We start from the raw sequence: 14,212 nt of genomic DNA, 5'->3' as shown, positions 1-14,212 counted from the left end.
AAATCATAGAATCATAGAAACCCTACAGTACAGAAAGAGGCCATTCGGCCCATCGAGTCTGCACTGACCACAATCCCACCCAGGCCCTACCCCTATACCCCTACATATTTACCCACTAATCCCTCTAACCTACGCATCTCAGGACACTCAGGGCAATTTCTAGCATGGCCAATCAACCTTACCTGCACATCTTTGGACTGTGGGAGGAAACCGGAGCACCCGGAGGAAACCCACGCAAACACGAGGAGAATGTGCAAACTCCACACAGACAGTGACCCAATCCGGGAATCGAACCCAGGTCTCTGGAGCTGTGAAGCAGCAGTGCTAACCACTGTGCTACCGTGCCGCCCCCTATAGGTAGGTCTAGAAGGTAGGGATGTGTTCGGCACAACTTGTGGGCCGAAGGGCCTGTTTGTGCTGTAGTTTTTCTATGTTTCTATGATATGGGGGTAGGGCCTGGGTGGGATTGTGGTCGGTGCAGACTTGATGGGCCGAATGGCCTCTTTCTGTACTGTAGGGATTCTATGATTCTATGATATAAAATGCTGCAAAGATTAGCGATAAACCAGAGGATTGGGAACATTTCAGAAACCAACAAATGATGCCTGAAATGTAACAAAGAGAGAAAAATAACATAAAATATGAAAGCAAGTAGCAAAAACTTCAACAAATATATAAAAAGGAAGAGAGTAGCTAAAGTGAGGGTGGGTGAAGGCAGGGGGAAGGGTCAAGGGGTGTGAGGCAGAGGGTGGCGAGGCAGGAATCTGGGTAACAGAAATTCATGACCTGATCTCTGAGATTTGTCTTGTTCTATAACTATTATTAACTAATAACATTTCTAAATCTTTAGACCCAGCAGAGAGATGCCTTTATATCTTTAACTCTGTCTTCTCGACTTTCTGTAGTAAACTTGGATTCTTCTGTGTGAATACGGGAATGCAGTGAGTGTCTGACAGTGATTCTAGACTGGATTTTCACTGTTGGGTTTGAGCATTCTGCTCCTGTTCCCGAGGTATCACCCGGCAAGACAGTGAGTGACAGCTGGGAAAGCTGCAGGCAGGGGAATGTCAGCAATAAGATCGGCAGCAAAACTTTCACTCAGAGTTGCTTACCCTTCAGTCAGAAACCCGTTGTACAACCCCGATGTCTTTGTTAAAACTGAGTGTATGATGTAAGAGCGTTTGGCTGCATTTCCTGAGCTCTGAGGTTATTCATCTTTTAATCCTTTTATTTATCCTGATTCACAATCCGTAATTATTGAATCCTGGAGTGTTTACTCCGTGCTGTGTACCCTGGAAGATCTTGATGCGTTTGGGTGACAGGGAGCCACGTAAAGTAAAGAGAAGTTTATTTTATTTATTAGTGTCACAAGTAGGTTTACAGTAACACTACAATGGCCAATCCATCTAACCGGCACGTCTTTCGGACTGTGGGAGGAAACCGGAGCACCCGGAGGAAACCCACGCAGACACTGGGAGGACGTGCAAACTCCACACAGACAGTGACCCAAGGCCAGAATCGAACTCCGGTCCCTGGCGCTGCGAGGCAGCAGTGCCAACCTCTGTGCCACCGTGCCGCCTTGTATCAACCCTCGATTGATCAAGGTGGTTGGAGCCAGCCGGAGTGGGGCCTCGTTGGCAGTGGGGTTTAGTTGGTGAAGGTCTCACACTCTGTGTTAGAGACACCCTGATGGCCGCCATTGTGAGTAAAGTTGTGGATAATGGTCTCTCCTCCCGGCACAGATCATTGGTGCTCACATTGACAAACTGCAAGATAGCCGAAAGAAAGTGGATGAAATGGAGGAAAGAATCCTGTCAGTCGCGAGGACAGTTTCCTCACTGGAGGTTCAACTTCAGTCCTGGGAAATCCTGATGCTTAGTGAGTAAAACATCTGGTTAATTCAGGGAGGTGAAGCCGGGAGGAGCGAAGGAGAAATTCCCGGCTGGGTTTGAGAACTGGCTGTCAGGATTTTGTAACCTTGATTCAAAGGCTGGGTGTTTCAGTTTGAAGAGGCAGACTGTATCCGGCCTTTAACATCTGGAGTCGGTTAGGGGCCCCGGTCTGTATGCGGTCTTCAACATCTGGAGTCGGTTAGGGGCCCCGATCGTTACCTTAACCTTGTGTTCATTGAGAAGGGCTGGAGGCGGGCACACGCAGTGAGACCTCACCACCTGCCGGGGCCTGGGAGTCTCTCTCTGCTGGAATTTCTGGGCGATGACACAATGGAGGTGCAAATACCTCAGTGAAACCCTGGATGGATCCTTGAAGTTGCTCGATAATCCTGTCCAGACTTTGGTCTGTTCGGGCTCCATGGATTGTTATATCATCCCGCAGTTCAGTTTTAATTCTGAACCACTCTCGCTGGGATTATAATCCTGATTTTGTCTTTTATCCTGAATATGTTCGCTGAAGTGTACATCACCTGTTATTCTTTGAAAGCCAGATTATCCCATAGAATCCCATAGAAACCCATAGAACCCCTACAGTGCAGAAGGAGGCCATTCGGCCCATCGGGTCTGCGCTGACCACAATCCCATCCAGGCCCTATTCCCGTAACCCCACATATTTACCCTGCTGATCTCCTGATAATAGGGTGAATTTACCATGGCCAATCCACCTAACTCGCACATCTTTGGAGTGTGGGGGGAAACCGGAGCACCCGGAGGAAACCCACGCAGACACGGGGAGAACGTGCAAACTCCACACAGACAGTGACCCTAGGCCGGAATTGAACCCAGGTCCCTGGCGCTGTGAGGCACTGTGCCACCATGCCACCCATTTATCTATTATCTATTGATTTATAATGGAATTAATTCACTGGTACTCTCTGGCAGTGGAACGAGGGACACCTTAGTTTCAAGTTTGTTGGTCTTTCTGTGGGGTACTGGGGGAGCATGGTGGGTAAGGGGGTTGGCCTTGTGTCAAATTTAAATCTGTGGGGTCTAGTGTTTGTTATACGGAGATATTTCCGTTACTTGTGGGCTGATAATGGGCCTCCATCATTCTACTGGGAAGCGTGTTGGATGGTTGGATGGTATCAGGCTGTGCGATATTTATCGGTTTGTGTTGTAATCTTGGCATTTATAATGGAAGTTTATATAACACGATATCCTTTACTTTAATTATGGATAATATAAACAGTGCTACAGCTATGGTGGGTTAACGGGTTGGTAGAGGGATGGTGGGTGTGGCCTCACAGTGGGTGAGCAAAACCCCCTTTGGAACTAATGGTGTTGTGTTTTTCTTTAGTATTTTTGATATTTTGGGGTTAAGGGCTCCCTGTTGCTTTGTGAAGATAGCGACAGACACGTATCCTGGAAAAGACTGGGTTCTCTTGTCGTGGGTGTTTCCTGGACTTGGCGGAAATATTCCCTGGTGCTGGTTCATGCAGAGCGTGGTCGGGGAATCCTTGGTTGGTTAGTCTTTTTTGTGTCGCTTTCCAGTATTTCCCTTGGCTGTGTGGGTTGAGACAGGGCTACTTGGTACTTTGGCTCCTGGAATGTACGGTGAGCATATCATCCTGTTGGGAGGAAAAGGTTCTTGTCCTTCCCTGAGATATCCCAACTGTAGATGTCTGGATGACTCCTCCTGTTGCTGTGGTTTCCTGGGTGGGGGCCATTGGGTGGAATCCTGTTGATGGCGATGCTTGAATTGTATCTCCCGGCGTGGAGGTAGGGGAAGTTTGCTTTGTTTGAAGCCCAGGGGGATGTGAGGACTCCTGACCTGTAAGCTCTTCCATTAACCGTTCATTGTTCTATCTTGGCTGTGTCAGTGAGGACAGTCGCTACATTGATTGTCCATTCTCAGATCCTGTGGAGGGTAGACTAGATGGGGAGTAGATTGTCCTCCCCCAAGATGTCCCCTTCCTGGACAACTCTCCGTCCTGAGGTTTAGGTTCCGCGGTGGGGGGAGGGGCAGAGTATCCTGCAGGGCCTGAGTGTGAACCCAGACACCGGGGATCCGCATTCTCGGAATCTCTCCCACGGGGTTATCTCGCTCTGTTCCTGATTTCCTGCATGGGAGAGTGTGCAGTGGCGAATCATGTCTTATCCTGGAGCCTCTCTCTCTCTCAGAGGTTATCTGGGTCGGAGGGGGGGTGGGGGGGCTGCTGATATAGGCTCTGATTTACTATATTTGATCCCATGGGATTTCCTGTTTGGAGGACGGGGATTGTATCTCCCCGAGATATCCCGTCTGTGGGTGTCTTGCAAATTCTCATTCTTCCGATTGGTGGGGTCTCCTTGGTGGAAAAATGGGTTGAATTTTCAGCATGCTGGTAGGGATTGAGCGCCAGCTACAATGAAGTTGGAAATGAGTGAGGCTGGTTTGGCGCGAGAATCCTTGGCTTTTGTTTTTATTATCTGTGTCGTTATCTCTTACTTTCTTAGTCTGTGTAGGTGTGAAACCCCCAGGACTTGCACGGGGAATCACTGATTGACCTTCCTGTAGGACTCGTTGAATATGAGCTCCCTGGTGATTGGTAATTACTTACCAGGCGGAGCTCGGATACTGAGCCCTGTGTAAAGCAGGACCCTGAGTGGGCCCATTAGTGTATCGGGACCTGTTTGTGTTTGTGGTTTTGCTTTTGTTTATATTGTGCAATAAAGCATTGTTCCTTAACAACCGACTCCTGGAGTTATTATACTGGATCCCATCCTTGTCGCCAGGGAGCTTGCATTCTACAAATCCCACAAAGAGTCCAATCAGTGATTCCCAATGCAAGTCCTGGGGATTATTGCAGGGCAAGGTGGCAGCTATCTGGAAAATTTGTATCTGGAAGGTGTGGAGATTCTTCTCCTCTTCGTGGAAGGTATCTTGTTATCTGTGGAGCCCAAGGGTGAGTTTAAATACCTGGACTCTGTTTTATCCGCACTCTGTCTGTGAAGCTTCGCTCCTGTTATCCTGTGTGAGAGATTACACTGTCACGCCAGGGTTTGGGTTGGGGTTATGTCCTAAAGTTTCCGCCTTTCTGGGCTATCCTTTCACTGTTTGGAAGTTTTCGGATAGACCAGATGGGGAGGAGTTTGTCCTCCCCCGAGATGTCCCCTTCTGGACAACTCTCCGTCTTGAGGTTTAGGTTCCGCGGTGGGGGGAGGGGTGGAGTATCCTGCAGGGCCTGAGTGTGAACCCAGACACCGGGGATCCGCATCCTCTGAATCTCTCCCACGGGGTTATCGCGCTCTGTTCCTGATTTCCTGCATGGGAGAGTGTGCAGTGGCAAACCAGACCTTATCCTGGCGCCTCTCTCTCTCTGAGCTGGTTTAGGCTCTGATTAGCTGTATTTGACCCCACAGGCTGTGTAACTCAGTCCTTGTTATCCTGTGGGTGAGCGTATGTGCTGCTGTGTTCATGGCTTTACCCTGATATCCCCCACTCTGTGTAATATCCTTCCACTATCCGTGTGAAGGGAGCTGCTGATTACAACAGATTGTAATTGATAATCTGAATGAGTTGTAATGATATTGGTTGCTTCTTTCTCCGTATTGATGGTGGGTGATGATTGTTCGGTGCTGTGCTGGGATCAGGGGCTTAGTTGTTGTTTGGTAGAATGGAAAATCTTCAATGAAAGATTGTGTGTGTGTGTTTGTATCTGTTACTCTTGTTCCTATCCACATACCTCACTTTAGCTTTAACCAAGTCAGAGTACAGGTGGAGCCCCCCTCCCCCACCCCCTCATTACCATGGTTACTGTGGCAATCGTCGCAACACAGACTCCCACTCACACGCTCTGGGACCCCCTGTTCCGGAAGTGCAGACCTAACTTGGAAATATATCGCCGTTCCTTCACTGTCGCTGGGTCAAAATCCTGGAGCTCCCTCCCTAACATCACTGTGGGTGTACCTACACCATAGGGACTGCAGCGGTTCAAGAAGGCAGCTCACCATCACTTTCTCAAGGGACAGTTAGGGATGGGCAATAGATTCTGGCCCAGCCAGCGATGCCCACATCCCATGAATGAATTTTTTAAATCTCCAACTCTCAATAATGATTTTTGAATTGGATGAAATTCAGCAAAAGCAGAATAATTTAAAACATAAACCAGATTGATAGACACCAGCTGGAGAATCCTTTGACCTTTGGGAGATATGTTAACAGTCTCAGTACAAACCCAGAAAACATAAACGTTCTTAACCCTCTGCCTCCTGGGTGTCTGTTTGTCTTGGAGGTTGGTCCGGATGGCAGTTAGCGAGAGAAGCTCCCCGTGTCGCACTGCACTCACACGGGATGTGAGGGTGGAGATCACAACAGAATTTGAGGTCGTGTCAATGCCTCATCTCACCACACGCCCCCGACACAAACCTCCTGGCTGGGTTAGTTACAGGGAACCATCTCACTCTGACACGCTGACACAAAGCTCTTACAAGTGACTTCGTTCATTCGCTCCAATTCCAATTCACCTAAAAAATCCCAACACCTCCCATTGCAATGATACCGATTCCATAGAGGAGGGGGTGATACATTGATAACGTGCAAACTCCACACAGACAGTGACCCAAGCCGGGAATTGAACCCGGGTCCCTGGTGCTGTGAGGCAGCAGTGCCAACCACTGTGCCACCGTGCCGCCTCGTGACGACCATGAAACCATTGTCAATTGTCGGGAAAAATCCATCTGGTTCACTAATGTCATTTAGGGATGGAAATCTGTCGTCCTTACCTGGTCTGGCCTACATGTGACTCCAGAGCCACAGCAACGTGGATGACTCTCAGCCACACTGGGGATGTTCATTGATGATTGGACAGTAATTTACAAGATAAACTTTGTAAGTGATGAGATCAGCCTCATTTTTTTCATTCATTTGTGGGACATGGGCGTGGCCAGCTGGCCAGCTGAAGATGGTTGGGCCTAGGACACTATCCTGAGGGACTCCTGCAGAGATTCCTGGAGCTGAGATGACTGACCCTCCACAACCACAACCATCTTCCTGTGTACCAGGTCTGACTCCAACCAGCGGAGAGTTTGCCCCCGATTCCCAGTGATTCCAGTTTCGCTAGGGTTCCTCGATGCCACACTCGGTCGAATGCTGCCTTGATGTTGAGGGCTGTCACGCTCACCTCACCTTATCACCTCTTTAACTATTTTACAACCCTGGATACAGAGCAGCTTGCAGACGCCTGTTTTGTGTATTGAGAGGGCCCAGGAGTGCACAGAGACTGTCCTTCGTGTTTACAAACCATTCCTCACAGAGCAGCCCAGAGGTGACTGGCTAGAGGTAGCAGTGAGTCCTCACAACCTCCCGCCACGGGTAAACCCTCCTCTCAACCCAGTTCGGGGACATATTCAATGCTGATTTCACTCAGTCTCCTCTCAAATCTTTTGGGATTAAACCAGGTTTTCCCTGAAATTGCACCAACAGAGAGAACGAAAAGGTGGAGAGAGCCTGGAGCGGGGGTTTATTTTGTGGTGACAGTTTATCGACAGTTACAGAATTACCAAAAACAAGAGGCCATTTCCCACCGAATGATTTTCCGGGAAGTTTGGGCCAATCAGAAAGCAGCCTCGGGACCGAGGGCGGGGGGGGGGGGGGTGGGGGGGGGAGTTCACTTCTTGCCCCTGAATCCCGGGCGGTCGTATTCCTGTCGATCCGATTGGTCAATTCCCTGTGACAGAAAGGGAAGCAATTTTAAAACCCCAGGATGGCGACCAATCAGCTCGTGGAATCTTACAGAATGTTCCCTCTCTCCGACTGGAGACCCCAACCCACTCCCTGGGATAGACCCACCCCCACCTCCCCCCTCCCCCACCCCCAGCCCCGCCCCCTCCCCCAGCCCCTCCCCCTCCCCCAGCCCCTCCCCCTCCCCCACCCCAGTCCCTCCCCCACCCCCACCCCAACTCCCCCCACCACCCCCCACCCCCTCCCCCCACCACCCCCAGCCCCCTCGCCCCCACCCCCCCTCCCCCCCTCCCCCCTCCCCCCTCCCCACCTGGCTCTCTAGATTTCCAGCCCAGTGACAATACCACTAGCCACAGCCTGCCCATGGAGTGGGACAGAGTGCCAGCAATCAGTAATGTTTTCCTCCATAATGAACGGGCAGATTGGATGGGAGCAGATTTATTCTCCATTGGACCAAGTTCCCAGAACTACAAAGACTGGGCGTGGGATCTTGCTGTTCCTTTGGCCTCAGTGTCACAAAGCTCATACATGCGCTCACTGCCCATTGGAAGAGTGCTTTGGGTCTCCATCGACACTTGGTTCCGATTGGCCTGTTTTCAAACATACAAATGGGGACTATTGTCACACTGAGTTTCCACTTACCGAGTAAATCGCAGCTGTGGCTTCGTTTGGAACCAGCGCCTGTCTGTCAGCAGCTGCAACACAACAACCAACAAATCACAGAAAATCCTCCCAGCTTCTCCCAAAACCCCCACACTCACCGACCCTCTGACAGTGCGACACTCCCTCAGTACTGACCCTCTGGCAGTGCAGCACTCCCTCAGTACTGACCCTCTGACAGTGCGGCACTGTCTCAGTACTGACCCTCTGACAGTGCAGCACTCCCTCAGTACTGACCCTCTGACAGTGCGGCACTGCCTCAGCACTGACCCTCTGACAGTGCGGCACTCCCTCAGTACTGACCCTCTGACAGTGCAGCACTCCCTCAGTACTGACCCTCTGACAGTGCGGCACTCCCTCAGCACTGACCCTCTGACAGTGCGGCACTCCCTCAGTACTGACCCTCTGATAGTGCAGCACTCCCTCAGTACTGACCCTCTCACAGTGCGACACTCCCTCAGTACTGACCCTCTGACAGTGTGGCACTCCCTCAGTACTGACCCTCTGACAGTGCGGCACTCCCTCAGCACTGACCCTCTGACAGTGCGGCACTGTCTCAGTACTGACCCACTGACAGTGCAGCACTCCCTCAGTACTGACCCTCTGACAGTGCGGCACTCTCTCAGTACTGACCCTCTGACAGTGCGGCACCCCCTCAGTACTGACCCTCTGACAGTGCAGCACTCCCTCAGTACTGACCCTCTGACAGTGCGGCACTCCCTCAGTACTGACCCTCTGACAGTGCGGCACTCCCTCAGTACTGACCCTCTGACAGTGCGGCACTCCCTCAGTACTGACCCTCTGACAATGCGGCACTCCCTCAGTACTGACCCTCTGACAGTGCGGCACTCCCTCAGTACTGACCCTCTGACAGTGCGGCACTCCCTCAGTACTGACCCTCTGACAGTGCGGCACTCCCTCAGTACTGACCCTCTGACAGTGCGGCACTCCCTCAGTACTGACCCTCTGACAATGCGGCACTCCCTCAGTACTGACCCTCTGACAGTGCAGCACTCCCTCAGTACTGACCCTCTGACAGTGCGGCACTCCCTCAGTACTGACCCTCTGACAGTGCAGCACTCCCTCAGTACTGACCCTCTGACAGTGCGGCACTCCCTCAGTACTGACCCTCTGACAGTGTGGCACTCCCTCAGCACTGACCCTCTGACAGTGCGGCACTCCCTCAGTACTGACCCTCTGACAGTGCGGCACTCCCTCAGTACTGACCCTCTGACAGTGCAGCACTCCCTCAGTACTGACCCTCTGACAGTGCGGCACTCCCTCAGTACTGACCCTCTGACAGTGCAGCACTCCCTCAGTACTGACCCTCTGACAGTGCGGCACTCCCTCAGTACTGACCCTCTGACAGTGTGGCACTCCCTCAGCACTGACCCTCTGACAGTGCGGCACTCCCTCAGTACTGACCCTCTGACAGTGCGGCACTCCCTCAGTACTGACCCTCTGACAGTGCGGCACTCCCTCAGTGGTGTTAGTCAAATGCAGTGTGATTATATTTGTGTTAATTTCCGATGTGAGTCTGGGAAGATGGAGCCAGATTTGCTGTTTGATTATTCATCACTGACTCTGTGAGAAACTCTCCTGGAATTTGGGTTTCATTATCTGGCTGCACTGCACTGGTTTGAGGGTGGGATCTGCACCTGGGACCCTCTCTGGGGTCAAGTGTCAGGGCCTTGCTCTCCCAGGTGGGTGTGGGTGGGGGTGGCTGGGGTTGGCAGTGGAGGGGGGTGGGGGTAGATGGATGGGAGTGGGGAGAGGTGGGTAGAAGGAGGTAGGAGAAGGTGGGTGGGGGAGGTGGGGTGGCTGGGGGTGGGAAAGGTGCGGTGCGGTAGGTGGGGTGGGTGGGGGTGGGTGGGGGTGGAGGGAGTGGGGGTATGGGTGGGGAAGGTGGGGTGGCTGGGGGTGGGAAGGGTGGGGAGCGGTAGGTGGGGTGGGTGGGGGTGGAGGGAGTGGGGGTAGGGGTGGGGAAGGTGGGGTGGCTGGGGGTGGGAAGGGTGCGGTGCGGTAGGTGGGGGTGGGTGGGGGTGGGTGGGGGTGGAGGGAGTGGGGGTATGGGTGGGGAAGGTGGGGTGGCTGGGGGTGGGAAGGGTGGGGAGCGGTAGGTGGGGTGGGTGGGGTGGGGACTGGGGGTGGGCGCTCTGTCCTGGCTCGGAGCTGCCTCAGCCTCCACCCCTGCGGGACAGTGTCGAGATTGCCGCTTACTGGATGGAGTGGGAACTCCAATGCGGGGCTGCCCTTCGAATGAGCGAAGCTGGCCTACCTCGGTGATCCTGCGGCTCGCCGGCTGTGGAGATGCTATAAACAGCCACACCGATCACAATGATGGCAACCAGATCACCAATCACAATGCCCAAGATTGAACCCGTGTCAAACTCCACACAGTTCAGGCAACCTGCAACCAGAGACAGAAACATCAACATCAACACCTGGGGTCACTGCGCAGCTCAAACCCAGTCCCAGTCCGAATGAAAGCATGTCCAAACATCTGCAATCAACAACACTTCCTCATTTTGTGCAATTCCCCCTCCCCTCATGGAGTGATGAGGTTTACAGCATGGAAACAGGCCCTTCGGCCCAACTTGTCCATGCCACCCAGTTTTTACCATTAACTAATCCCAATTGCCCATGTTTGGCCCATATCCCTCTACACCCATCTTACCCATGCAACTGTCTAAACACTTTCTAAAAGACAAAATTGTACTCGCCTCTACTACTACCTCTGGCAGCTTGTTCCAGACACTCACCACCATCTGTGTGAAAAAATTGGCCCTCTGGACACTTTTGTATCTCTCCCCTCTCACCTTAAACCTATGCCCTCTGGTTTTAGACTCCCCGACCTTTGGGAAAAGATATTGACTATCTAGCTGATCTGTGCCCCTCATTATTTTAAAGACCTCAATAAGATCACCCCTCAGCCTCCTATGCTCCAGAGAACAAAATCCCAGTCTATCCAGCCTCTCCTTCTCTCCTCTCCTGTGGGAGGCGAGGGAAGAGATTGCAGAGCCTCTGGCGATGATCTTTGCGTCGTCGATGGAGACGGGAGAGGTGCCGGAGGATTGGAGGATTGCAGATGTGGTTCCTATTTTCAAGAAGGGGAATAGGGATAGCCCAGGTAATTACCGACCGGTGAGTCTAACCTCAGTGGTTGGTAAGCTGATGGAGAAGATCCTGAGGGACAAGATTTATGAGCATTGAGAGAGGTTTAGTATGCTCAAGAATACTCAGTATGGCTTTGTCAAAGGCAAATCGTGCCTTACGAGCCTGGTGGAGTTCTTCGAAAATGTGACTAAACACATTGACGACAGGAAAGCGGTAGATGTGGTTTATATGGATTTTAGCAAGGCGTTCGATAAGGTCCCCCATGCAAGGCTTCTAGAAAAAGTGAGAGGGCATGGGATCCAAGGTGCTGCTGCTCTGTGGATCCAGAACTGGCTTGCCCAAAGGAGGCAGAGAGTGGGTATAGATGGGTCTTTTTTAAATTGGAGGTCGGTCACCAGTGGTGTGCCCCAGGGATCTGTTCTGGGACCCTTGCTGTTTGTCATTTTCATAAATGACCTGGATGAGGAAGTGGAGGGATGGGTTGGTAAGTTTGCCGACGACACGAAGGTTGGTGGGGTTGTGGATAGTCTGGAGGGATGTCAGAAGTTACAGAGGGACATAGATAGGATGCAAGACTGGGCGGAGAAGTGGCAGATGGACTTCAACCCAGATAAGTGCGTAGTGGTCCATTTTGGCAGGTCAAATGGGATGAAGGAGTACAATATAAAGGGAAAGACTCTTAGTACTGTAGAGGATCAGAAGGACCTTGGGATCCGGGTCCACAGGACTCTAAAATCGGCCCCGCAGGTGGAGGAGGTGGTTAGAAGGCGTATGGTGTGCTGGCCTTTATCAATCGAGGGATTGAGTTTAGGAGTCCGGGGATAATGATGCAGCTATATAAGACCCTCGTCAGACCCCACTTGGAGTACTGTGCTCAGTTCTGGTCGCCTCATTACAGGAAGGATGTGGAAAAGATTGAAAGGGTGCAGAGGAGATTTACAAGGATTTTGCCTGGATTGAGTGGCATGCCTTATGAGGATAGGCTGAGGGAGCTCGGTCTTTTCTCCTTGGAGAGACGTAGGATGAGAGGAGACCTAATAGAGGTATATAAGATGTTGAAAGGCATAGATCGGGTGGACCCTCAGAGGCTTTTTCCCAGGGTGGAAATGGCTGCTACGAGAGGACGCAGGTTTAAGGTGCTGGGGGGTAGGTACAGGGGAAATGTTAGGGGGAAGTTTTTCACACAAACGGTGGTGGGTGAGTGGAATCGGCTGCCGTCAGTGGTGGTGGAGGCAAACTCAATAGGGTCTTTTAAGAGACTCCTGGATGAGTACATGGGACTTAATAGGATGGAGGGTTATAGGTAGGCCTAAAAGTTAGGGATATGTTCGGCACAACTTGTGGGGCCGAAGGGCCTGTTTTGTGCTGTAGTTTTTCTATGTTTCTATGTTTCTAACTCAAACCATCAAGTTCCGGTAGCATCCTAGCGAATCTTTTCTGCACTTTTCTAGTTTAATAATATCCTTTCTACAATAGGGTGACCAGAATTGCACACAGTATTCTAAGTGTGGCCTTACCAATGTCTTGTACAACTTCAACAAGACGTCCCAACTCCTTTGTTCTGTGTTCTGACCAATGAAACCCAGCATGCCGAATACCTTCTTCACCACTCTGTCCATCTGTGACTCCACTTTCAAAAGAATCCGATTAAGCAGTGAAGGGCTCACTGCGATTTGATGCGGGTATCTCTTGATCTGCAGTCAGATGCTCTACCATTGAGCTACACCCCCTGAAGGTGCTGACTCTCATTGGGGTACAGGCTCCCCTCCTCTCCTGATGGACAGGATTTCAGGGGTAGAGGGACGGGGGCAGGGGTGTCACCAGAGGCAGATTAACCCCCCGGGTGGTTGGATAGTGTGGGGGGGAGCAGGTTGTTAGAATGTGAAGAATAATTGTTTATCCAGTGGTGCAGTGGGCTGTTGCTGAGTCAGTGAGTGAGATATTTCTGGGACAAAAGGGGAGATTTATTTGCTCACGTACATTTGATGAAGATGAGCGCTCTGTGCTTGTCATTACTTGAGCAGTGATATTCCCATGAGTCAGTGTCGCAGAGATTCTTTATTTTCAGTGAGGATGAGGGGGTTGGGGTGAATTCTGTGTTTCCGGGATGTCTGAAGGTGATGTTGTCTTTTCCACAGTCAAGTTGAATCATTGACCTGAAGCTTGTTAATTCTGGGAAAGATAAATGTGCATTTATATAGAACACTTCACATCCGCAAACTGTCCCCAAAAAACAATACAGTAAGAAGTTTAACAACACCAGGTTAAAGTCCAACAGGTTTATTTGGTAGCAAAAGCCACTTTTAACCTGGTGTGAAACTTCTGACTGTGTTCACCCCAGTCCAACACCGGCATCTCCACACCAAAAAAACAAGACAGCCAATCAACACAGCCGCCGATCGTTTGGCTTTTGACCCTCTCAAAATAATTGTAACACCCCCCCCCATACACCCCCCCCATACCCCCTCCCATAGACCCCCCCATAGACCCCCCATCCCCCCCAAACCCCCCCTTGGCCCCCACCCCCCATACCCCCCCATATTCCCCATAGCCCCCACCCCCCATACCCCCCATAGCCCCCACCCCCTATACCCCCCATACCCCCCATAGCCCCCACCCCCCCAAAGCCTCCAGCCCCCCACCCCCCATAACCCCCCATAGACCCCACCCCTCACCCCCATACCCCCCACCCCATACACTCTCCCCATCCCCCATAGCCCTCACCCCCCACCACCCACCCCCACCCCCCATAGCCCCCACCCCCCACCCCCCATACCCCCCACCCCATACACTCTCCCCACCACCCATACTCCCCACCACC

General features: G+C 51.8%; 1 protein-coding gene across 2 annotated transcripts in view; it reads right to left on the bottom strand.

The window, feature by feature from the left end:
* LOC144479992 (T-cell surface glycoprotein CD3 delta chain-like) overlaps positions 1–14,212 on the bottom strand; it is a 73,548-nt gene that overhangs the window by 20,368 nt on the left and 38,968 nt on the right. Inside the window, exons 3-6 of one of the 2 annotated variants that reach the window (XM_078199145.1) lie at positions 13,372–13,563; positions 10,553–10,684; positions 8,257–8,309; positions 7,372–7,600 (exon numbers count right to left, since the gene is read on the bottom strand). The exons of the other annotated variant lie outside the window; for it this stretch is intronic. Of the exons in view, the coding sequence (XP_078055271.1) occupies positions 7,541–7,600; positions 8,257–8,309; positions 10,553–10,684; positions 13,372–13,563 (437 nt within the window). The 3' untranslated portion in view covers positions 7,372–7,540. Of the gene's footprint in view, positions 1–7,371; positions 7,601–8,256; positions 8,310–10,552; positions 10,685–13,371; positions 13,564–14,212 lie in introns of those variants that run through there. 2 annotated transcript variants of the gene reach the window in all.

This window comes from Mustelus asterias, chromosome 27, assembly GCF_964213995.1.
Source record: "Mustelus asterias chromosome 27, sMusAst1.hap1.1, whole genome shotgun sequence".
Lineage (NCBI taxonomy): Eukaryota > Metazoa > Chordata > Chondrichthyes > Carcharhiniformes > Triakidae > Mustelus > Mustelus asterias.
Note: the sequence above shows the minus strand (reverse complement) of the source record. Positions and strands in the feature narration are given on the sequence as shown.